Here is a 26,201-nt window from a genome sequence, read left to right as displayed (position 1 = left end):
CGCTGGTCTCATGCTAGCTGCTTCTGGCTCCAAATAACCAAGATGGCGACGGTCAGTATGGCAAAACTCGAGGCTTGAAAACAGGAGTCCACAAGCCAAAGGGTGACGTCACAGTGGCTACGTGTACATTTCTATACAGTTTGTGAAGCTAATGTTAGCAGTTAGCTACACTACCTTTATCTCCACACCAACCAGGTCCATAATGTTAGCTGGTGTTAGCAGTTAGCTATGCAAAATTAAATTGAATTAACAATCTACCTTTGGCAATAAAGCTAGCATCATCTATCGTTAGCTTTTTATGTTGCTGTAGTAATCATCAGATCCCACCTTCATTCTGCTGAGATTTCCTCGCCCAAAAAACAGCGACTCAGTTTCTTGTGACAATCTTCACTCTCCTCTTGGTTTCGTGTGATCTGAATCCAAGATGGCCGGCGTGTGAATGGTGCACAGGGAGAGGGTTGGGAGGAGAAGGCAGTGTGAGCATGTGCAGTAGCGTGGTCTACATGGCGGGGGGTCCAGACGTGGTCGTCGTGGAGACGGGGTGCCTGGGCGGGGCCAGCTCCAGCAGGGCGCTGACGGTTCCCGCCACCTGGGGGAGCCCTCGCTCCTCCAGGATGTGCAGAGGAAGACACAACTCACTCTACGCACGTCACAAACACACACACACACACACACAAAGAGAGAGACAGACACAGAGAGAGAGAGAGACAGACAGACGGACAGAAAGAGGGAGATATGGGAGATAACAAAAGACAAAAACAAAAAAACAACAACGGAAAGGCGTGTCAATGGATGAATATAAAATAAGAGTAACCATGGCAACAGAACTGATAAATAATAATGAAGAGCAGCAATGAACAAACATCAACTCAACATGACAAATAATAAGAAGATGAATGTAAACAAATGGGAAGTAATGAAGGAGGGAGAGGAGGGAAACAAGTTGCTGTGTCATTCTACCATGATGAGTGTGTGTGTGTGTGTGTGTGTGTGTGTGTGTGTGTGTGTGTGTGTGTGTGTGTGTGTGTGTGTGTGTGTGTGTGTAGTTTTAATATAGGCAATACGGCAAATTGCCTCAACTCCCAAAAAGCTGGCCTATCCCTTTAACGATTATAAAAATGCTTGGCGATGAATTTTCCGTGGAGTGACTAATGGTTGCAGCTCTACTCAGTAGGAAGTCATCTTTACAGTTCAGTGGTCAAGGCCTGAATTACAATTAGAAAATGACATTACAGAGCAACAGTGAAATAAAGATAACAACTTTCCTTTTCACAACAAAGATAATCTTCCTTTATTGATTGTAATTGCTGATGAAATTCAGTTTGTGCTGCTGTGTGGTTATGAACTCTATTGTATTGCAATTCATGCAATACCGATTCAAAAACAACTGTTCTGATAAAGTTATTATTGATGATAAACAGGGATTCCGTTAGCCGGCTATTGTCGGCTTTTGGCCGGCATCATGTGCATTGAGCCGGAAGAGTAAAACGTCAACGGTGGCCGTTGACGTTTTGTGTGGCCGGTTGGAAATATGGCAAATAAATAAATAAATTAACAGCATATTAAATATCCTAATCTTGTGTGACCTAAATGCGAGCATATTAAATAGGCTATCCTAATATTGCGTGACCTATTCACCTTATTCACCATGCCCACTTTTTCTCTCTTCCGCGTTGCACGCAATTGTATTTGTTCTTCCGGTTCAGCGCTAGTTGGCGGCCAATTTCAAAACAAAACGTCACTATAATAATGAATGAAGTTTGGCAACATTCAGAATTAAGCTACACTGCGGCCAACTTCAGTTACATGTTCATAGCATTACTGCTGCGAGGAGCCGATGGCTGTACCCAGTCGGCTTTTAACGTTTGTTACAAAAGCACGTCGACAGTATTTTCTCATAGCCTACAGTAGGGTTTGACAGATATCTAGTCCGACCGGTGTCAGCACAGCCAGCGCTCCCAGTCCTCGCTGCTCGTTAAATATTTCCAAATAGGCATTATTCTGATAAACTGGTCACATATATGTTACGTTCTCACCCGAAAAATATTACAACTTTAAAACAGTTTTGGGTTTTTTTTGCTTGAAAACAGCTTTTTGGCAAGTCTAAAAGTGACTGCGGTAGGCGTAATCTACTTCCGTGTCTAAAACCGGAAAGACGATTACGAAATGACGTCATGCAGAAGCGTCCTTGTATGGGCAAAGAATAAGGTGAATAAGATAGGCTATCTTTCCAGGCCTACCGCACAGTCAAGCTGATTAGGCTACCGCTTCACAAATGAGCAGAGACGCAGATAATTAATTAGAATTGTAAGAGCGCTAATACAAGGGCCAAGTAATACGCACAATAGCCCATTAGTGGCAACTAAAGTGCAAATGGCTACCAAACCAAACGTGAACGAAACGCAGTCGGTCAACAGGCGCTGTCAATTTAGTGGAGGTAAAAAAGCACTCGTATGATATGAGCAGAGATGCAAACTCATGGAGAGTGAAAAAAGTGACAGATCTACCAGGGCAGACACAAAACCACTAAAAATCATTCATCTAAGCCAGTGGTTCTCAAATGGGGGTCCGGGGACCCCCAGGGGTCCGTGGCACTTTGCCAGGGGGTCCGCGAAAAGTTTTCAGGAAAATAAAAATAACGTATTGTTGCAAAAGCTTCATAGTTCAATGAAAATATTGTATGTTTTAAATTTAAAATTGTTCATGGATTACATTCTAATCTAACAAACCTATCAATTTAAAAGTCAAGCATGTTACCGTGGAAACAATTAAGCTAGCCTAAAATCACAAATCAGAATGAGGGGGTCCCCAGTATACTTTCTATCTTGTAAGGGGTCCTTGGCTGAAAAACCTTTGACCTAAGCATCCGATTTTGGGATGAAAAAGGTGACTGTCACCGAAAGGTGACTAGTTTGCATCCCTGTATGAGGAGGTGAATCAAAATGCTTACCACAAATAAAGCCAAACTGGAGCCAAGAGTGAGTGCAGGTGAGCTGACGCAGGTGCCAGGTGTGGAGGTGAGCTGACGCAGGTGCCAGGTGTGGAGGTGGAGAGATGAAGGTGCGCAGCCTATTACTGGAGATTGTCGCAGTTATTACTTTTAGCTGTGCTGATTTTTCAACAAGGCAATGTCCAGGAGATATTGGCTCATAATAAGTGTCACAAATGCAGATAGATATAAGATTGCATGTGTTTCAATAACGAAAGCGTCCTTACCGAGGATGACATGCATTCCTGTTGAATGCCGACCAATTAAATATTCTTGCTGCAAAGTTGGCCTCTTAATGACAACACTGGAATAAAGAGCGACTATAGAGGCTATAAAGAATAGACTATAGAGAAATAAATGGATTCAAAATGTTTATTTAGGAAACAGTTATTTTATAAGTTTTTGTTTTTAGTGGTCGGTAGATATTCTATATGGCCGGAATTCTGGAACGTTACCGGCCACATTGGCCGTCTGAAAAAATGTCTAGCGGAATCCCTGATGATAAATGTATGCGTCACTGAGGCAGAAAACACCCATCTAAAACACATTTTACAGACTGAACATAACGTAAGCATTAAGTAAAGCTTTAAGTTTCTATACTTGTGTGTTGACGTGACGCAGCACGAGGAGGCAGCGTTTCAAAGAAAGAGAAGAAGCAGATATGATGCCACTCACCGTTAAAAACAAACATGAACGCCTTTAGAGCGATGCAGCTGGAGGGACGGGAGGTGTTGGAGCAGGTGGAGCTCAATCACCCCTAATTGCCCCAATGATCGGCCAATCAGGGCGTGCAAAAGTTGAGATTCTTGGGCAGGTTCTCCAACACACCCTCTTCAACCCCAAATACGTGTCAAAATAGCGTCCGTTTACGTGCAGAAAGATGCTATTTTCATTAAAGTATAAAATGTGCTTTAGTGTTAACAAATGAATATTTGTTGTGCAGAATTGTTTTCCCCACATCTATCAAAGGGAAAATGAATTGTGCATCTCTCAGGAGTGATAGTGCGACCAGCTCTATGTCACGCTCCCCTTCTCATATGAGCTCAAGCCTCTGGGTGGCGCTGTTCACCTGCCCGGCAGCATTAACTTACTGTCTGGTTTCATCTGGTAGTCTACTCTTGTCCATGGTCTCTAGTAGTCCAACATGCTTATCAAACCATCTGTGGAGAAACACTGGGGGGCGCTGCTGCTGACCCATGGCAGCATTTAAAGGGGAAGTGCGCTAGGTTTGTGCTCTGAATCTTATGGCTTCTGTTTATAAAGTGCTGATACAACTCAACACATCCCAGCCATCTTCCTCACATGTTGCATATTAGCATGTAGTAGGGACGGGACCATGCTGAAACTCAACATCTAACTACCTACCGTATCTATCTTATATATATATATATATATAGATATATATATATATATATATATATATATATATATAAATGAAAGGGGCAATTGGATAATCTATGTCTCGGTTTCAATTTTTGTCCCACTGATGATGTCATAGAGAGCCAAAGTGGAACGTCACTTCCTAGTTCAGCACTGTACCAGAGATTTTCATCCGCCATTTATTTTCCCATAGACATTTCGTAAAATGCTTATAAAATAGTTTTACTTGTTCAAACTAAACGGTTCAGATATATTTAGAAACAGGAGAGATCGCATAACATTTAACTCGGACCAAAAGTTCAAAACGTTAAAAAAAATGCAGGTTTAAAGAACTTTTTTTTTCTCAATGTTGTTGCCTGGGAAGGCTCTTTTTGTAAGACAGCTAAAAGTCCGGTAGCATCTATGCTAACCAGCTAACGTCATTGCCCTACCTAAAGAAAACCAGCATCAGCCGTACCAATTTATTGGCAAATGCTTTGGAATTGAACAATTTAACATTGCTTCCCAGGTGTCGCTTTTGAAAAATAAAGTTGCCAGGGGGGGTCTGAAAAGTCTTCTAGCGACAAATTTGCCACGTTGGCAATACTGGTGTGTGAAAAGTAACCTATAGACCAGGGGTTTGGCAACATTGATTTCCAGAGGGCCATACTGACTTCTGCTCGGACTAGTTAAATAAACAAAAACATAAATAAGGTCCAGGTTGAAAAATACTGAAATTCTCCTTTAAATCTGTATTGATTTAGACAGTTGTTGGACAGTTCTCTCAGCCCTTCAGAGGACTGGGCTTGGTGAAGGCAGGGGGATGAATCAAACCCACCTCTCGACTCTCCCTGGAGGGTTAACCCCTGACCTGTAACAACCAGTATACAAACCACACAACTACTCAGACCATATAAAAAGGCTCAAGGACACTTGGGGTGAAGGGGAATCAAACTCGGGACCTTCAGGTGACAGGACAGTCTCTCTCTCTGACGTGACTCATTGGTTTAACCTGTGCTCCTGCGGGACAGGGTGGGATGCGCTTGGTGTTGTAGGTCATATGCGGCGTCATGGGACAGGTAACATGGACAGGCTGTGAAGAGTTTGGGTGCGTTTGATTGTGCACAGACCGTCACATAATGTAGGACTGCAACTAACCATTATTTTTCAACTGAGTATTATTTTCACCATGGATTTATATGTCGGTACTTTTCTGGGTTGGTCTTTACAGGCTCCTGCTTTGGTAACCGGTTGTAGTTTTACAGGATGCAGTATTATGGAAGTTCGTACAGTTCAGTTCAGACATGCGGCGCTAGGTGGCAGTAGATCGCACACAGCACCGACATGATTGACAGGTAGAAGAGGGCGAAGCCGGCAAACTGGGCCGGAGGGGAGACGCCAAGTGTGGGCGGGGCCATGGACAATAACACGGCCAACGTCACATAAACCCCGCCCCCTTTTCCATCGAGGACCTCCCCCACTGAACACAAACTCTCCTGTGTGTGTGTGTGTGTGTGTGTGTGTGTGTGTGTGTGTGTGTGTGTGTGTGTGTGTGTGTGTGTGTGTGTGTGTGTGTGTGGTGGGATGGATCAGAGCAAATTGGGAGACAACAGAAGTGAGGGCAGAATAGGAAAGAAGATAGTTTGAGGAGAGAGGAGTGGATACAACAGAAAATGGATGGAAGATCAGAAGTGAGAGAGAGAGAGAGAGACAGAGACAGAGGGAGAGTTGTTAGTTGCAGAGAAGCAGCTTCACATGGTTTGCTGTGACGACGATGAGGGGACAGTGATGTCACAGGTGGTCTTTTTCTCAGCTGTTTTTTCAGAGTGAACATACTGCTATCATATGGAACTAGAAGACCTAAGACATCCATTGGTACCAACCATGTCATGATAGATTATCAGCAAGGGGGCTAAATAACGCTCCAAAGTTCGTCAAAATTTTGACCATTGGAAATGAGCTCTTGCGGTCCACCTGCAGCACTACCTTCACGGCCCAACAGGGAAGTGTGGCCCACACTTTGGGGATCACTGAGCAACCAGTCATTTCCTTTTTTCTCAGCATTTTATTTTTATGATCAAATTTCTGAAGAAATTATGGAGAATATTGTGATTTTCCGAAAATATACTGTACTATCAATATTCGATAGTTTTGCAGTGTGTGGAGTTTTTTTTTCTTCTTCTCAGTACAGTATTTCTTTTAATGTCATCAAATTTATAAAGAAATCACAGAAAATATTGTGAACTTCTATATCAGGGTACCCCCAAGGTTCTCCAAGTTAAATTTAAGACCTTTTTAATACCACGAGAATGAAATTGAATGCCATACTGGCAAAAGTATGAAGGATATGACGATTACACGGTATGGATTTTAAGCCATATAAAACATTTTATTATAATACTATAATACTTTTTTTTAACACTAACTTGTGAGGGTGTTTGTGTGTACTCTAATAACATAAAAATTAAAAAGATGCATATTTGTCACATTAAGAGCCCCCACCCCTTTTTCATCAACTTCTACTGTTCTAATATTACATCTCTCCCAGTTAGCACTATTCAGACTGTCATGAAATGGCCTACGTTGTCCCCTTAAACATTCTGTTAAAAAAAAAAATAGCTTATATTTTGAAAAGAAAATGCACTTCGGCGACAAGACTGGTGATGAAATTGTGGCAAGTTCTACAGAGAACTATAGACTCCTGATGAAGCAGAGGCCTGAGCAGCGGAGGTCTGCAGCCAAAAACCCCTTGAGAACTGTGCAGACAAGTCCGTTAGCAGACTGGTCAAACTTAAGTCAAAGCTATGATGAAACTATGATGAAGCTATGATGTTCTATGTGATCAAATATGGCTGCAGCCTGACAGAGACACAGTGACATCACCGCCCACTCCTTGTGTTTTCCTCCTGGGTTCAGGCTTCAGTCAAGTTAGCACCTTTCAACACAGGCTAATACCAGTTCAGCCACTATACTGGCTGCTCCTGGAGCTGCAAAGGGAATCAGCGCGCGTGCGTATGTGTTGCGTGTGTGGTACCTGTGGAACACCGATCCTGCGACATGCCTCCAGGAAGTTCTCGACGTTTCGCCGACATTTGGCCATGGTGAGTTTAGGCTGGAGAGAGAGAGAGTGTCACAACAGAGACTTATGGCTCATTTCCACCACATATAACAGCACAGTACAGCTCCACTCTATCTGGTATTACTCGGCTCTACTTGATATAGACTCTGTTTCCATAGCAAGTTTACTTGCCTCCGCCCACACCTGGTCGTCATAGCGACCGCATATCTGCCCTCCGTCCATTGCCGAAGTAGGCTATAAGTATAACGTTAAAATGAAATCAATACACGGAACTTTTAAACTGATTATGAAATACTGGTGCCTCTAAATGACCTACAGTGTACATGGGCAAATGTGACAATTGGCTAGGAGAATGGATATCACTTTGTTGTTACTCAAACTCACATGCATGCACTGCGCGGGGACGGGAGAGGCGCTACGAGGAGAACCCCAGCGGCAGCTCAACAGGCAAGACCGCGGCTTCGCCTGCGGCCTAGCGGAGCCAACTACAAAGGGCTTCCTGAGGAGCGCATGTTAAAGCTGAGCAAGGAGATCGATTTTATTTCACGAGCGCCGAAGGCAGCAACACAAAAGACTGATGGAAATAACATAACAGAAGAGAAGGTAAGCCCCCACTAAACTGGTATGCAGCGCTGCATTGACAGTCAGTAGGATAGACAGTAAACACGATTCTGCCTGACCAATCAGTCGTCTACAATGTTTTCACGTCACCGTATGAACCCGGGTTCGCAGAATAGAACCCCGACGAGGCAGGGACTAAAAGTAGCACGACTCAGCCACAAATCAAACCGGGCTGGGCCGGTTTTTAACGGTGGAATGAGACCATTTATCGAGTCGAGCGGAGCGGGACCGCGTTACTACCTGCTGTGGAATTGGGCCATTAGGGTGGGCTGGAGAGAGAGGGCGAGTCATAATAACAGAGAGACTTAGGGTGGTTTCACACTTGCGCTTTCAGTCTGGTTAAATCAGACTCTGGGGGTAGGGGGGGCCCTGGGAGCTTCAGTGCCCAGGGGCCCCTGGGGGTGTTAATCTGGCCTTGATGTGCACTAGTCCAGAACAGAGGCCCTTCTTCCCGTATTTACTTCCTTGTTCGCGGCCAAGACACATCTGACCAATAAGTGGAGTGAACATTCTCACATGGTTTGTAGTGATGCATTTTGGTATGCTTGAATTTTTGTCTAAGAAAACGAGGGGAAAGGGGGGAAATGCTCCAAGTTTCAGAGAAGTTTCAAACAAACAAACACAGTAGCAAGGACTCTACTGCTACCATCACAAGCAGTAGCAGTACTAATAGCATTCTTCTGTGTTGTGAATGTAGTTCTGCCTATAGCCCAGATGTCCCAGAGTTCCTGGTGGCTGCACTCACCACAGCAGGGGAGGGAACATGGATGCTGGGGACGGAGCGCGGGCGCACGTGATTGGCCAGATGACACAGCACCACCCCGTCCGTCAACGCTGCTCCCAGGTCACTAGGCAACGACACCTTCAGACGAGCCTCGATGTTCTGATTGCGGACAGACAGGCAGAGAGACAGACAGATCAAAATACAAAACGTCAAAATCTAACAACATGCTATATCCCTTTTTTTATTTAGACCCATTGAGATTTTCATCTCTTTTACAAGGGAGCCATGGCCAAGAAAGCAAGCAAACAGAAGTTACAACAATACAACACAAAACCACAAAATAAAATTACAAGAAATACATGCAAATACACAAATTACACAGTGTACAATCTCAAGTAAAACAGCTACAAACTTCAGTTTATAAAGACTGCAGCAGACTTTTAAAACCACCCAAAAGTATGAGGCGATCCAGGTTTGTATATTTCTGGAGCTGATTCCAGGACCATAGAGCATAATAACTACTGTCCCAAATTCTGTGGAAGCACGAGGAACATTGAAAAGTACTAAGTTCTGAGAGTGCAAGTTGCAAGAACTAGTGATACAATTGAAAAGGTGATTTAAGTAGAAAGGGAGTCGCCCAATGATGGTAATGAGGTGAGACCTGCCCTTTCATACAACTGACAATGATGAGTGAGTGATTTAGCTTTCAAAATGAAGCATAAAGCTCCATGATAAACTATGTCTATAGTCTGAAGTGAGGTAGAAGAAGCATGCATGTAAATAATATCACCATAATCAATCATGGAGAGAAATGTAGCTATGACAAGTCTTTTCTTTGCAGGAAAATTGAAAGATTCCTTGTTTCTGAAACAGAAACCCAGTTTAATTCTGAGTTTTTAAAGGAGAATTTCGGTTTTTTACACCACGGTCCTCATTTCCAGTTTAGAATATGATGTTTTACTCACCGAAATAGTTTTGCGTCATTCGGATGCCCAGGGAAGATTTTGAGCTCCGAGTACACTCTTCAAACAGGCTAGAACCGCTAGAACGGGAGCCCACGGGGCATTATGCACGGCAGTGCACGCGCTCTCTAAATGACACTTTTTCTGTCAGATCACGGTTCATTATGGTTGTAAATATAATTATTTAGCTAACAGCTAGAAGCTAGGCTAACAACAACACCGGAGTCAGCGTTGATCTGACCCGGATGGGGTTACAGTGCCCATCTCCCCCCTCTGTGAAACCACTTCTTCAGAGAAACCACAGAAGGGGGACGATACGCACTGTAACCGGTTCTAGCGGTTCTAGCCTGTTTGAAGAGTGTACTCGGAGCTCAAAATCTTCCCTGGGCATCCGAATGACGCAAAACTATTTCGGTGAGTAAAACATCATATTCTAAACTGGAAATGAGGACCGTGGTGTAAAAAACCGAAATTCTCCTTTAACAAGTTTTGCATCAAGCCAGACTCCAAAGTATTTATAAGAAGACACTTGTTCAATACACTTCCCATCAAGGATTGAGATGTTGGAAACAAGCTGGCAGTATGATCTAGAAAAACAAAATTTTCGTTATATCAGAATTTAGAACCAATTTAAGATTATGAAAATCAGCCTGAATGCAGTTAAAAGATTCTCGGGTCCTGGACAGCACCAGACAGAGAGGCTGCACAAAAGTACGGTAAACAATTGTGTCATCTGCACACAAATGGATATTTGAGGTTTTTGAGTTTTTCACAGCTGAGCCAATACTATTATGGTGAAAAAGACTGGACCCAAAATAGAACCCTGGGGTACGCCCCAGGCAATTAACTTAGAGGATGATCTTACACCACCAGCAAGAACTCTTTGTGACCTGTTGCAAATTACATCTTCACTGTCCAGCACTTGACTCCCTCATGTAGCCTACTAGGCTACTACTGATAGCCTACCTACCGCATAGCTTTAGCTTTAACTTTAGATTGTGACTGAATTGTCCACGTCGTAAAGGTAAAGGTAAAGTCCCAATGATTGTCACACCATGTGTGAAATTTGTTCTCCGCATTTGACCCATCCCCTGGGGGAGCGGTGAGCGGCAGCGTGCGCCGCGCTCGGGAATCATATGGTGATCTAACCCCCAAATTCCAACCCTTTGATGCTGAGTGCCAAGCAGGGAGGCAAATGGGTCACATTTTTATAGTCTTTGGTATGACTCGGCCGGGGATCGAACTCACGACCTCCCAGTCTCAGGGCGGACACTCAGACCACAAGGCCACTGAGCTGGTAGGGGAAAATACAAGGTGTCTTGTCTTGTCCTTTCCTTGATACATAGTTGGCTAATAAAGTGTGATGAAAAACGAAGCTTAAAATACCTTCATAGACTAGAGAATGTAATTAATATTAATTTTCCTCATTAATTATATATATTTTCACCCACCCGCTAAGGCCGCTATTAATCTGAATTTTATAATCCGCGGTCAGCACGGTTATACTAAGTGCGGTCTGCACATCTCTAATGCACAGGTATTCTGCCAGCTTAAATGAAGAACCTTAAAAGGAGAACTCTACAGAAACACAATGCTGATTTATTTTGTACATAATCTCACACATATCCGAAAACTGTGAACAGTTTTGCAGACATTCATTTAGTTTGACAGTTATTGAGAGTTGATTTGAATTAGTGATGTCATCGATGCACAAATGAAATCACTGGTCCACAACTGAACTCAAATCAACTCTCAATAACTAATAAATAATAATAATAATGATTGGATTTATATAGCGCCTTTCCAAGGCTCAAAGCGCTTACACAGAATCATTATTCGTTCACACCATTCGTACCGGTGGTTCAGAAGCGTGGCAGCCACACATTGGCGCTCAACGGTCCCTCCGAACCACCATCATCATTCATGTCTACATTCATACCAATCATACCAATCATACCATTCATGTCTTACATTCATACCAATCATACCAATCATACCAGGCAAGGAGGGTTAAGTGTCTTGCCCAGGGACACAACGATTAACAGCTGGGAGGGAGCGGGGATCGAACCGCCAACCCTTGCGTCATTGGCTGACCCGCTCTACCTCCTGAGCTAAAGCCGCCCCGACTGTCAACTGTCTGTGTTAACTGTGTTAACTGTCAAACTAAATGAATGTCTGCAAAACTGTTGACAGCTTTTGGATATGTGAGATCATGTGCAAAATAAATCAGCATTGTTGGTCTGTAATGTTTCATGGTTTATGGACTGACCTTGCGGAGCTGCTCTACCAGCTCGGCCTCCTCCCCGACCAGGACAGGAGGAGCAGCAGGGGGAGGAGTCTCCTCTGAGGGGGGAGGAGCTACAGCATCACCTGCAGGACAGAGAGGAGACCACAGCTCAGTAGTCACATGACTGGCCTCCTCAAACCCTATTGGTCCACCAGCTGAAAGGTAAAGGCCGTGACCCCATGCCCAAAAGTCACAGCTCCAGTTAACAAACTCCAGTACAACAAAGTCATCTGCTACTAGTTTCTACTGGGAATGCCTTGCTCAACAGCACCTACCTCTCCTCTTATCCTCCCTCTGGCTGAGGCGAAAGAGGAAGCTGTCTGCTCTCTGACCGGCTGCCCGGCAGGAGGCCACGCCTCCAGAACTGGGGTAAGAAGAGGATTGATTGGCTGGAATGAAAGGAGGGGGCAGAGTCAAAAGGGACAGAAGAGGTTTGAGGCATCAGAAAAGCCCTAACAGACATGAAACATAAATGGTCAGACTGATTAAGCTCTTATCCAGCTCCATCTGTTTCCATGAATACACCAGTTAAATAAAGCAGAAGTTCTCAAATGTTTTTCAGCCAAGGACCCCTTACAAGATAGAAAATATACCGGGGACCCCCTCATTCTGATTTGTGATTTTGGGCTAAGCTTAACTGTTTCCACGGTAACGTGCTTAACTTTTAAATTGATAGGTTTGGTAGATTAGACTGTAATCCATGAACTATTTTAGATTTAAAGCATCCAATATTTTCGTTCGCTTTTGCACACACACACAAAAAAGTTTTTATTTTTATTTTCCTGAAAACTTTTCACGGACCCCCCCCATTTGAGAACCACTTAAATAAAGCACCAGTGTGTAGGATTTAGTGGCATCTAGTGGTAAGGTTGCAGATTGCAACCAGCTGAATACCCCTCCATGTAGGAGAACCTACGGGGGCCCACAAAGAACATTAACACATTCAGTGCCAAGGACGTCTGTGCACGTCCTAAAAAAAAGTAACGTTCAGTGCCAAGGACGTCTGTGGACGTCCTAAAATCATAATTCATATTATTCCATAATTCTGCTGTTTAAGGTCGTACCCAGCCAGTGAGCATGAATCCCTTCAAGGGATCACACGGCGCCACCTTAAACATCGTCACAGGAGCTGCTCCACCCACCTCAGATCCTTTACTTTGTACAGGAGACAGCGGAGAAAGCCGTGGAAACCGATGCATGCTTTCTGCCAGAGCCGTATATATTGCTCCGTCTACAGCGAGAGTGGGCTCGGCTGCATCCGCGCTCACAACTGAGCTCTTATGCTTCTATCTATCTCCACACGATTTCCTAGAAAGCCAGCATCCAAGCCGAACGGGCCAAGCCTTTTCGTTCAGTCGCGTTTGCCAGCGCGCATCATTTCCTTGATGCCCATCAAGGAAATGATGCGCGCAGCAAAGCTGGGATCTGTCCGGGGCAAAAACGGAGTCGAGAAAGCAAACTCTGTGCGTGTGGGAGGAGCCCGCAGCTCAGAGGTGGAGAGGGGGGGGGGGGGGGGGGGGGAGAGGGGTGTGTGGCTGCACAGAAACCACACCACACGCCACCACATCAGAAAACACCAGCCAGAGTCAGTGAATGTGCTCGAAATTAGAGTGCAAAAGGTATTCATAAAAGGGGCTATATCTTGGAAAGAAAAAAAAAACGACAGAAAACCCTTGAAAGTGCACTTTTTTGAGAGGCTGTAATTTCATAATGGAACTGTCTAGAAACAAAATTTCTTCTTTGGAAGAAGCAGGAGTGTTCAATGTTTCATTAAAGTCCAGCCCCATTAATATAGCCATAATAGAAAAAATTCTATAGCTGTTTTCAACTGAATGGAAGTGAATCTGGCACAGGCTCCAGACAATTTTACTGAAGCGCTGTGGCACTGAATGTGTTAAAGGCACTCTAGAGCGAGAGCTGTTGTCACCCCGTTTTAAAGAAATCATCACTGTCAGCCATTTTAAAAGAGCAGTGAAGGGATGGCTGCTGACAGCCAATTCATTATGTCATGTCTTCATTGTTGATAAGTTACTGTACATGCTGCATGTATTGTTGATTCTGTCTGTTTTATGTCTTAAATGGCTCTTGCTGTGCCAACAATTGGTTGTTTTTACAAACGAGGACCACAATTGAAATATGTCCTGGACTTTATTTCTTTAATTCCTCGACAATTTTATACTTGTACATGGGCTTCTGTTCACTTTGTATTTTAACAGCTGTCAAATAAAATTCAATAAAATTCAATTCAGTTTGGTTTGTCCGTTCTGGGCTACTGTAGAGCTCATTCAAAGCTAAAGAAAACAGAACTTATTTTCAGGGGATTATACACTAATTAAAACATACTAGTAGGGGTGTCACAATATATCGTCCCACGAAATTTCGCGATAGTAAAACGTCACGATATGTATCGTTGAGATTAAATCTCATATCGCAAAAAAAAAAAAAAAAAAAATCAAAAAATCAAAAAATAGACTAAGAAACGTCTTTGTTTGTTGAAGTTCAATGTGTGGAAAGTACGGTAGTTCAGTTGAACAAGTCTCTGAAGAGACACACAGTTAAAAAAATAGATTAAGAAAAGTCTTGTTGTTTGAGTTTGAAGAAAAACTGAAGATGCATAATGAGAATTTATACTGCTGAGAAACCTTTTAGTTCAAAGTAAATCTAAGTGACGTGTAACTCATTCTATTTCAAGATAAGCCTTATCTCCAATCTCATGTTTTTTCTAGTTGTTATTGTAATAACAATTTCCCACAACAGCCAGGTTGTTTTGTATTTGTGCATTTCAAATAAAATACTACTTTTCCAGTCATATATTGTCATTATTCAATTTAAAAAAAATATTGTTAAAATCGTATCGTATCGTATCGTTATCGTGAACCCAGTATCGTAATACGTATCGTATCGTGAACTGAGTGTATCGTGACACCCCTACATACTAGTGAACATGATATTCCGTTTCTGCCAGGTCTGTTTGGCTGGATGCCACTCAATTCTACAGACTGATGATTGAACAGGATATTGGACTCAACAAAAGTAGCTTTCTGCTAATGCAGGAATAACAAGTGATTATCCAAGAGGAACGCAGGTAGGAAGTGCTGTTGCTGATGTCAGCATGTACACATGAGGCAGTGGGAGGAGTCTTACCTGTAGACGACAGGGTGGCTCGCTCCTCACCCTGCACACAACACACAACACAGCGTTAGGTCTCTGTGTGCCCGGAAGCTCCAGGAGCCCACCCCAGTTAGCAGCACAAAGCACTAGCCAAAGTTAGCACAGCCGTGAGCTGTTCATATGTTTTTAGAGTCACCAACACAGACCCTGGATGTTTCACTTTGGATCAAGCATGAGGAGGGTTTTTTTTTTTAATATGCTTTACGCCAGCTCTGGGAGTATGAAGTGCTTTGAATGTGGGGGATGTTGGTCACAAGCGCTTTGCTTGCCCACTCTAGGTGGGATTCCATCCACCCGTTTAGTGCACATTTTCAATTTGCACATTAAAAAACCTGAGTGGAAACGCTGCAAAAAAACAAAAAAAACAAAAAAAAAACATAACCGCTTAACCCCTGTGCCCCCTCACCAGGTCCAGCCGCTGCTTCCCCTGACCACTGCTCAGTAAACACAGAGCACCACAACCAGAGAGCTCAATTAAACTGCTGTAAACAGGGAGACAGACAGACAGGCAGGCAGGCAGGCAGACAGACAGAGAGACGGACAGGCAGGCAGGCAAACAGACCTACAGACAGAGAGACGGACAGGCAGGCAGGCAAACAGACAGGCAGGCAGGCAGACAGACAGGCAGACAGACAGTCAGGCAGCAACATGCAGGTGCAGTACCTGCAGCAGACAAGAAGCAGCGCCATCTGCAGGATGAGAATGACACCCATCTATAGACACTCCAGATAGAGACTGAGAGACAGACAGACAAACAGGGAGACAGACGGGGAGACAGACAGAAAGAAAAGAATGACAAACAGAGAAAGTGACCGAAACAAAAGGATGAAGGTTTAAATTTAAACAGAAAAGAAAGCAGAACTCAGAGGAGGAATGAGAAACACACACTGAGGTTGCGTTCATAAACGGTACTCCCTGCTCCCTGTTCAGGGAAGGTCGCTTAAAGGGGGACTAAAGCCCCAGATTTCTGGAAAAAAAACGGCATGCTGCTTGATTTGGAGAAAATAAAAAATAATAAAATAAAAAGCATCAGAGTCCAGCCGCTAGTTTGTTCCAATGCAACACAAATTGACTGCAGGCGACGCCGCTGTTGTAAAATAAGCAGAAGAGCAATAGAGAAATGAACAGAGACGTACAGAGACACCACGGATCAGATCAGTGTGGAGAAATAAGAAAATATTATTATCAAAAGTTTGAAGGGCCCTGAACTACCCTGTGCAGTCCACTCGGCAGGGAACTACTAGGAGATCAGAATGTACCCCAAGAGTACACATTGCGCACCAAAGTGTGTTGTGTGTGTGTGTGTGTGTGTGTGTGTGTCACCTGTCTGTGTGTACCAGGCCTTCTCTTTATAGTGTTGGTATTAGTGTCTATCTCAAACACCAGGACACACTGCCAGACAGACACACAGGCAGACAGACAGACAGGAGGAAACAACAACAAAAGTAGGGAAGAACTAACCAAAGAGAGGAAACCAAATGAAGGAAAAACAAAAATGAAAAAGAAAAAGACAAATGAAAAACAGACAGAGCAGCAAAGTAAGAATGGAGAGATGAAACACCAGAGGAGGAGAGGACAGTGGAGAAAACTGTTAATGCTGTCTTGTTATATCATCCAACAGACTCATGCTCAATGCTTTATTACCGTAAATCCTCTAATAGTGGCCACTATTCAATGAAAGGCCGGGGGGGGCGTGGTCAGCACGGACAAATAAAGGACGGCCTCCTATAGAGAGCCGCAGGGATGACGTATTTGTGTAGTCAGAACGCAGAAGTCCCGGACTTCCTGGTTCTTCACTGTTTCTGTCTATGGGGTTTTTGAGTGGGTTTTTGCCGCGATGCTTCAAATACGGTCTCTGGGCAACGCAAGATTAATCAAAAGCGAACCAGAGTTCGCCCTCACACATAATCTTCACACATGAGGACCACTTTCATGAGTTTTGTAGCGTAAATGCGAGCCCTAGAAGTAAAAAGCTCGAGCTAAGCTAATCCTGAACTACACACTGTCGCATAGGCTTCCACGTCACGTCACCGCTCAACCTGGACTGTTGTTGATGTGTGCACTGATTACCCCGGGCTGAACGGGACTGAACCAGGTGAGGGAAAGAGAATTTCTGTGTTTCTTCCTTTGAAGTGGTGACGTTATTGACGTATACATCCCCATTGACTCAACAGTGTAGTCTCATTTAGCCGTTTGCTAGCTAGCCGCCCTTTTAACGGCACGTAAAAGCTTCAAAACTCATAAAAGTGGTCCTCGTGTGTGAAGATGATATTACTAAACACTGGTTCGCGTTTGATTAAGCCAGCGTTGCCCAGAGAGATTATTAGAAGCATCGTGCCAAAAACCCATTCAAAAGTCCCATAGGCGAAAACAGTGAAGAACCAGGGAGTGTAGCATCGATGATTTCCAGACTCGTTCCTGCGGCTCTCTATACAGGCCGGGTTAAAATATTAAGCAAAAAAACAACAGTGAATACTGGTAAACTGCTGGACCCTTTTATATCATGTAACTCTAATTTGCATCAATGTACCGGTGGCACAAGATGGCAGTAGCTACATTTGAATGACCATGGGACCTGTGCAAGTTGGAATTTCCCACGTGTCTAGTGTGTGACGCAACACAGACAGACAGAGAAGAAAACAAACAAACATGGCGCCGATCAGACCCAAGTTTGATGTGAAGTTCAAAGACAGAGTTTTGCGCCTCCAAAATAACCCTTCAGCCGGAGGCAGAACTTGCCATCTTCGGCTGCTCGGAGTCCTCTCTGGTCTGTGCGACAATCTCTGACACGGGACAATTGTTGCCAAGAAACTCATTCTGCAGGAATGGAAGTCCCCCTCTCCACCCTCTTTTCAGCTGTGGTTGGCGGACATCTCCGTTGTACGGATGGAGAGACTCAGGTTCCTGAGGACCAACTCACTTAAGAGATTTCTAACTGTTTCACTTTCATTTAACTATGTCTCATAATATTATTAATATGGCTCTACAGCAGTGCTGGCAGTGTGGGCGGGGTTATAATGAAGGAATGAGAGGGGATTGGTTGATGAATGATTGACAGGTTGGTTGTTCAGGTGGGGGTGTCAGTCTGTTGGGTGTGTGGGGGCATTCTGGTGCTTTAGTATGGTGCAAACGCAGCAAACACAAACTGTCAGGTTGAACAGGGTAAGTATAGTCAATATGTATGTGAGTTAAAGTTAGCATGTGGTAGTAGTGGGTGTTATATTGCATGCCAAACAGTCCAGTCAAAACAGTCCAGAAAAAGACCAAACCATTCATCACCAAAATGGGTGGTAAATTGGTATCGATGTACAGCACTGCTCGTTAGTCCGCTTTTGGCAATTGTATGCAAATATGACTGATTCATGTCCATTAGTACTGGACATAAGAAAGCATCTACATCGTAGTTTAGTCATGCGCATAAATAATATGGACGTAGCTACCCTTGATGTCACCCATTGGTTTTTCAACTCCTGTTTTGAAGTCTAGTGTGGCCGTTGCCATCTTGGGGTTCTTGCACAGCTCGCGTGAGACGGCACGAGACCAGGGGGCTCCTCAAAGATCAAGCTAACAAACCGAGTTTAGTTTAGTTAGTGTCATTTATGGGGAAGGGGGGGGTGGCCAAACTCTTACCATGAAGAGGGCGGAGTCATCTGTGTGGGTGGAGCGTCTGGAGGGGTAGACAGTCTGGACAGACAGACACACACACACACACACACACACACACACAAACACACAAACAGAGAGACAAGACACATGTGATGCGAAGGGTTATGTTGCAGATTGGGGGGTGGTGGTGGTGGATCTATTGGGGGTGGGGTGGGGTGGTGGGAGGGGGGCTGAGCCAAACTGGGACTGTGCACGTCTCAGAAAACCAATGTCACAGAGTTTGTTAGAGCTTCCAATCATTTCTGCTTGTTTATTTATAACCCAGCATGAGAGAGGACAGTGTGTTTGTTTGTTTGTTTGTTTGTTTGTGTGTGTGTGTGTGTGTGTGTGTGTGTGTGTGTGTGTGTGTGTGTGTGTGTGTGTGTGTGTGTGTGTGTGTGTGTCTGTGTGTGTGTGTGTGTGTGTGTGTGTGTGTGTGTGCGGACACAGACACAGTGGGACAGAGGCTCACCTCACTGTCTGGACTGGACTTGGTGGGACTCTGGGCCGCTTTATGCTGCAAAACAACACACACACACACACACCACATGGGTATGACATAGTTTTTGTCTTTTCTTCACACTGACTACGTTTACACGCACAACATATTCCTCATCCCGGGAAAGACTATATTCCTACGAAGCCGTTTACATGGCTAATGAAAATTAATATTCCGATTTACATACTATACTATGATTAAGCTAGGGGTAAGCTGCTGTAGGACGTACATCATGGGGCGATTTAAATAAGTTCAAGAAACTATTTTTGACTCTTCCCCTGAGTTAGGACTGTCGTGGGCAATTAAAAATATAGTAATTTTATGTTCACTGCAGGCTAAACACTGTATTGCAACTACCTGGAAGAGCACTGAGGCACCTACAGTTGAACATTGGTGTAAAAGTCTTTCCAACGTTCTTGCCATGGAAAAACTGACTTATGCCACCAAGGGGAAAATGCAAAGCTTTTTTAAAACATGGGGACAATTTATTAATTATCTTGAAAGTTGCATATCAGGCAACATAACAGCTACATAAGAATTGCTTTAATTTATTTTATTTGGGTTATTTTGGTTCTAGGCCTTCGTTAAGCCTACCTTAACGAAGGTGATGACGGCCTACCTTAACGAAGGTGATGACTTGCTACCTTAACGAAGGTGATGACAGCCTACCTTAATGAGGGTGATGACAGCCTACCTTAACAAAGGTGATGACTCGCTACCTTAACGAAGGTGATGACGGCCTACCTTAACGAAGGTGATGACTCGCTACCTTAACGAAGGTGATGTAGGCCTACCTTAATGAGGGTGATGACAGCCTACCTTAACGAAGGTGATGACGGCGTCTCTCTGTAGGGAGCGTGACTTCTGCCTCTCTTCCTCGTACCTCAGAGCAGCCAGCTGGGCCTCCCTCCTCACCCGCTCCACCCCTCCTGGTAACCCCGGCCCCCCTGCTCTCTGAGGAGACGGACAGGAGGAGAGAGGGTGAGATGAAAAACATGGAGGCAGACACACAGGGATGGAGCAGGAGTCATCAGCTCAGCCAGAGGAAGGTGTTCCATACATCACTTCCATATATCCCCCCCGATACATTCCTCCGATACATGTGCAGTCGCCAGCTGCTTCTTTTCACCTGAGAGTGAGGACTTTCACCGGCAGGATGTAGCACACGGGAGGATCTCGCTATTCCCCCAAGTACGCCTCCCCCCCCCAACCAGCAAACAGGTGCCCCCGACCGACCAGAGTAGGCACTAGTGCAGTGACCAGGACTCATACCCCACCGGCTTCCCACCCGCAGACACGGCCAATTGCGTCTGATCAAGCCGGAAGTGCCGCTGCCAGGAATTAGCCTTTTTCACTTCCCACCCAATCCACCCATTTTGTGTCTAAAAGGCAGGAAGTAACACAGGTGCAAGCCAATCACTAACGAGGGCCCCGGCACTGGATCACCTAAACGGATTGGAAATTGGAGACCCTCATTAACGTTTTGCTCTATATGTATATATACTATGTATGTTTTGCTTGTAAACCAGCCGGTCACGTGAACTCACATTTCATCTGGTTCTGCTACCAGGCATTTAGAATAACTATAAAGAAATCACCGATCCACATCACTTGCTGATGTAGGTCAGATGTGAGGCATCGTCAGTATTACATTTAGACTGTTTCATAACAGGCTCAAAGTTCCTCGGAGTGGATTTAATTCAAACACAGACAGCAGAGGTGTATTACCTGATTATGGGCGCTATGGGGCGCTGTTACGCCGTCAACCACACTCCTGAGAGACAGACAAGTAGACAAGACAGGTGGAGATGATGTTAAGACGGCACACAGTTTGTTAAGCAGATTGCAGCAGTCAGAACCAGCAGGGGGTGCTATACACGTTCTACTGGAAACGCCAACGCTCAACCTTCTTCTTATTCTCTTCTTAAGGGCAGTTTACAGTACAGCGATTTATGACGGTCGCCACTGACCGACCATGATGACATTCTATCAGCGATGTCCATTGGACATGATATCCTATCATCGATGTCCGTCACAATAAGAAACAGCATTATCCGGCAAGTATGTAGACATACAAGGACATCATATTCTATCATCCATGTCCACTGGACATCATATTCTATCATCCATGTCCACTGGACATCATATTCTATGATTCTATTCTATCATCAATGTCCACTGGACATCATATTCTATCATCAATGTCCACTGGACATCATATTCTATCATCCATGTCCACTGGACATCATATTCTATGATTCTATTCTATCATCCATGTCCACTGGACATCATATTCTATCATCAATGTCCACTGGACATCATATTCTATCATCCATGTCCACTGGACATCATATTCTATCATCAATGTCCACTGGACATCATATTCTATCATCCATGTCCACTAGGGGTGTCACGATACACTCAGTTCACGATACGATACGTATCACGATACTGGGTTCACGATAACGATACGATACGATACGATTTTAACAATATTTTTTTAAACTTGAATAATGACAATATATGACTGGAAAAGTAGTATTTTATTTGAAATGCACAAATACAAAACATGCTGTTGTGGGAAATTGTTATTACAATAACAACTAGAAAAAACATGAGATTGGAGATAAGGCTTATCTTGAAATAGAATGAGTTACACCGTCACTTAGATTTACTTTGAACTAAAAGGTTTCTCAGCAGTATAAATTCTCATTATGCATCTTCAGTTTTTCTTCAAACTCAAACAACAAGACTTTTCTTAGTCTATTTTTTATGCATCTTCAGTTTTTCCTGTCAAGTAAACAGTTTTGCCAGAAACTCAATTGAATGGTTTCTCTCCTGTATAACTTCTCATGTGTCTCTTCAGAGACTTGTTCAACTGAACTACTTTCCACACATTGAACTTCAACAAACAAAGACGTTTCTTTGTCTATTTTTGAAAAAAAAAAAAAAAAAAAAAAAAAAATTTCCACGATATGAGATTTCATGTCAACGATACATATCGTGACGTTTTACTATCGCGAAATTTCGTGGGACGATATATTGTGACACCCCTAATGTCCACTGGACATCATATTCTATCATCCATGTCCACTGGACATCATATTCTATGATTCTATTCTATCATCCATGTCCACTGGACATCATATTCTATCATCAATGTCCACTGGACATCATATTCTATCATCCATGTCCACTGGACATCATATTCTATCATCAATGTCCACTGGACATCATATTCTATCATCCATGTCCACTGGACATCATATTCTATCATCCATGTCCACTGGACATCATATTCTATGTCCCATATGATCATGGTCATTGGCGAGTATCATAAATGGCTTTACTACAAACTGCCCTATAGACTCAAGTGGTTCTAAAGGGTTCCACTGTAAACATCAGCTGTGATGTGTGTATGTGTGTGTGTGTGTGTGTGTACCTGTGCGTGTGTCTCCTTGCCTCCTCTGACCTGGAAGAGTTGGTTTTGCCTGGAGACCCCTGGTGAGACAGACCGACAGTCAGCAGAGTTCAAAGTTCAAATGTAGCATGGTTGCATTTGTGCGAGTGCACAGTGATCAATAGGCTCTGTTGGTGCCCCTCTGGCACGGGGACTGCGTTAGCCATTGTGGTGGAAGGTAGTATTTTTTTCTTCTTCACTGGCTCCGTCGCGCTCTCCTGCCCTGCACTGTCATCATCATCAGTGCATGGGGTAGGGGGGGGGGGGAGGAGGGACTGGAATGGAGATCAGTATGGATGTGTTCTATATATTAACGGTCTACAGCAGAGTTGTGACCTGCTGGCTTGCTGCCTCATTTCCTGGCCTAATTTTAGAAAGGTCATTACAGCCACACACTGGACCATCCACAGCACTGGCTGTATGGCCCTGATATCATTCCTGCCTAGATGCTGCTCAGATCAGATCAGATGAGATCATATGAGAAGATCATATGAGAAGATGCAGTAATGTATTAAGATGCAGTATTGTCATGCTCTTTCCATTGTTGTTTTGTACTGTGTGAATGCATGACTTTATGTGCTTGTCTTTGTATGTGAGCTCACTAAGACAAATCCCAATCAACTTGTTGACATGGCAAATAAATATTGAATCTTGAAATCATATGAGAAGATCATATGAGATCATCATATGAGAAGATGGTAACACTTTTATTTGGATAGTCTGCCCACAGATTATTTGTAACATTTCAACAACAGTTTATTCGTTGACATTCAGAAATGAAACTGTATAACAGATGTTCAACAGATGATCTATCCACCTTATTTTTGAATGGCCCACTGTAAAAAATAATTGTGCGTACAAGGTCCGGTTTAACGTGACTTATTGTTGCAGCTTGCCATTTCCTAAATGGCTACTTGATTTGAAAAGATGGCCACCTACACTCAGTCTCTTGTACCCTGAATTGAACATAACTTGGCCAATAAGTATGTAACATACCAAATAAAACAACCCGTAATATCTTAATTTTATGTAGAATGCAGAGGACATATAACTGTTTAGTTAAACTTGCATTCCAGGAATATTGTGCTATAAAGATGACGATAGTGGCTCGAGACTGTTTCGTCCTGAAACCCACACGCTTTGCGGTGGTGGTTTTAGGGGAACCTATGTGGGATTTGAGGCGTAACCTATGTGCGTTTTAGTGTAATTTATGTGGGGTTTGGCGTAACCTATGTGGGATTCGAAATAACGCATCCGCGATATAAAACGTTATGAATATAGCCACGTTATAAACAACAAACTAACGCTAAAATAACTAAGTAGCGGCTAATATTAGCAACAGCAGGCGATTACCCATATATGCACTGCGCTCTTAAAGGGATATTTATCGACGAGATTTTTGCCAAGCTGGACCTGATTAGTGATTTGCTCCGTTCGCCCAGACGGGTGTCAAGCTGTCAGCAACAAGGCTGGGAGGATCACACCGGAAGAAAAACCCATCAGGCAGATCAGGCAAAAATGGCCACCAAAAATAAGGTGGATAGAGTTTATGTGACATAGATGAATATGAAGCAGGAAGTAGGGCGCGCACATCAGCTCAGCAGTCAAATACAAGATCAACTTAGAGCAGAAAATAATTAAAGTCCGCACACTGAAAAATAAGTAAGCTCCGTCCCAGATCAGGTTTATTGACGTTTTGACCAACAGGTCTTCATCGGAAAGACTTTTTATTTTATTTTCTACAATACATGAATATACCTACATATTACACTAGGTGCAGGTGTGTGGAACAGGAAGCAAACATAATCTGTTTGTTGAATCTCAAGTAATAATCTGTTAAAACAACATCTACAGACAAAGTGAAACAGTTGAATTGTTGAACGTCAACTAATAAGCTGTTGAAATTTTACAAATACTCTGCAGGCAGACTATCCAAATAAAGTATTACCGAGAAGGTGCATATGAGATCATATGAGAAGATCATGAGTGTGGAGAGCTCCTACCTCCCTGGTGATGCGTCTCTCTATGTAAGCCATGAACTGAGAGCTGAGGCTGATGCTCTCCGCTGCTCCTCCTCGACTCCTGGCCTCCTCCTCCTCCTCCTCTCCTGGACAGCTGTCAATGAAGTCTATCTGCTCCAGCTCCACGTCTGTTGTGGACCACCAGAGAGACAGAGAGAGAGAGAGGAGACAGAGAGACAGAGGAGACAGAGACAGACAGACAGAGGAGACAAAGAGACAGAGAGAGACAAAGACAGATGAGACCGAGAGAGAAACAGAGGAGACAGAGAGACAGAGGAAACAGAGAAAGAGACAAAGACAAAGACAGACATAGGAGATCAGAGAGAGACAGAGAAGACCGATAGAGAGACAGAGAGGACAGGGACAGAGAAACAGAGAGAGAGACAGAGACAGAAACAGAGGAGACACAGACAGAGAGACAGTCAGGCAGAGGAGACAGAGAGAGACAGACAGAGAGGAGAGCACGTTAGACAGTAGCTCCAGGTGTTGAGGTGGGTCAGTAGTATCATCAGATGTTAAAGCAGCTCTAGTCCAGATGTTGCTCTAAAGGTGTAAACACGTGAGCCTCTGCAGCAACAGCAGTGTCAATGTAGTAGACAAATAATTTTCATCCATTTTTTTTTCATTGAAAACGAGACAATAACTGAATGAAAAATGATTCATGATGACAAAAACCGATTCAATGTATTGACACTTTTGTCAATGAATAAAAACGAGACGAAAATGTTAGGAAGAGACGAGTTGGGAAGAGATCCCAACAGAAGTCATCTGTGTTTTTTCTCTTTTCAAATTCAAGAGAAACGTTTAAATAATGCATTACACTTGAACTAAACCTGTTGGTTTTCATCGACTAAATCTACCAGAGGTTTAGTTGATGAAAACTAGACTAAAACAATTCCAATGACTAAAATATGAGTATAACTATATGTGCTAGCAGAAGCTGAAATGTGATCCAGGCAGGAGGAGTCTCACGTGTGCCGTTGGCCAGCGGGGGGCGGTGTCTGTGCTGCTCTCTGCTGATCTCTGCCACACGCTGAGGCAACTCACACAGCTCCTCCACAGGCTGTGTACACACACACACACACACACACACACACAGGAAGTGAAGTCACAGATAACACACCGTCGAGTGTAGGGCTGGGTATTGACAAGGGCTCCACGATACGATGGGTCACGATACGATTCTAACCCGATGCATTGTGATATGATACATATTGCAATACTCTACATCGGCGATCCTCAAAGTCCGGACTCCGGTCCGCATCCGGACCGAGACACCGTCCTATCCGGACCGAGCCCTATAACCTACAAATCATTGATAACTTACATTTTCACGGAGCGTTTCTATTTTAACCGGCACATGCTTTTATAGTATTTACGGTAC

At 43.7% G+C, this 26,201-nt stretch overlaps 1 protein-coding gene across 1 annotated transcript in view; it reads right to left on the bottom strand.

Annotated features, from left to right (window-relative positions):
* Positions 1-396: 396 nt before the first annotated feature.
* The window catches only part of lrch3 (leucine-rich repeats and calponin homology (CH) domain containing 3), a gene marked incomplete at its 5' end in the record, with an annotated part of 43,503 nt that continues 17,698 nt past the window's right edge, over positions 397-26,201 (bottom strand). The window contains 13 exon segments of the mRNA XM_083637571.1: positions 397-640; positions 7,383-7,460; positions 8,794-8,931; positions 12,004-12,104; positions 12,297-12,410; positions 15,166-15,196; positions 18,823-18,876; positions 19,310-19,354; positions 20,156-20,290; positions 21,065-21,110; positions 22,779-22,837; positions 24,800-24,945; positions 25,790-25,880. Coding sequence (XP_083493697.1) covers positions 500-640; positions 7,383-7,460; positions 8,794-8,931; positions 12,004-12,104; positions 12,297-12,410; positions 15,166-15,196; positions 18,823-18,876; positions 19,310-19,354; positions 20,156-20,290; positions 21,065-21,110; positions 22,779-22,837; positions 24,800-24,945; positions 25,790-25,880 — 1,179 coding nt within the window. The 3' untranslated portion in view covers positions 397-499.

The sequence above is a fragment of the Poromitra crassiceps genome (assembly GCF_964638095.1).
Source record: "Poromitra crassiceps genome assembly, chromosome: 5".
Taxonomy (NCBI): domain Eukaryota; kingdom Metazoa; phylum Chordata; class Actinopteri; order Beryciformes; family Melamphaidae; genus Poromitra; species Poromitra crassiceps.
This window is presented reverse-complemented; position numbering and strand designations above follow the sequence as displayed.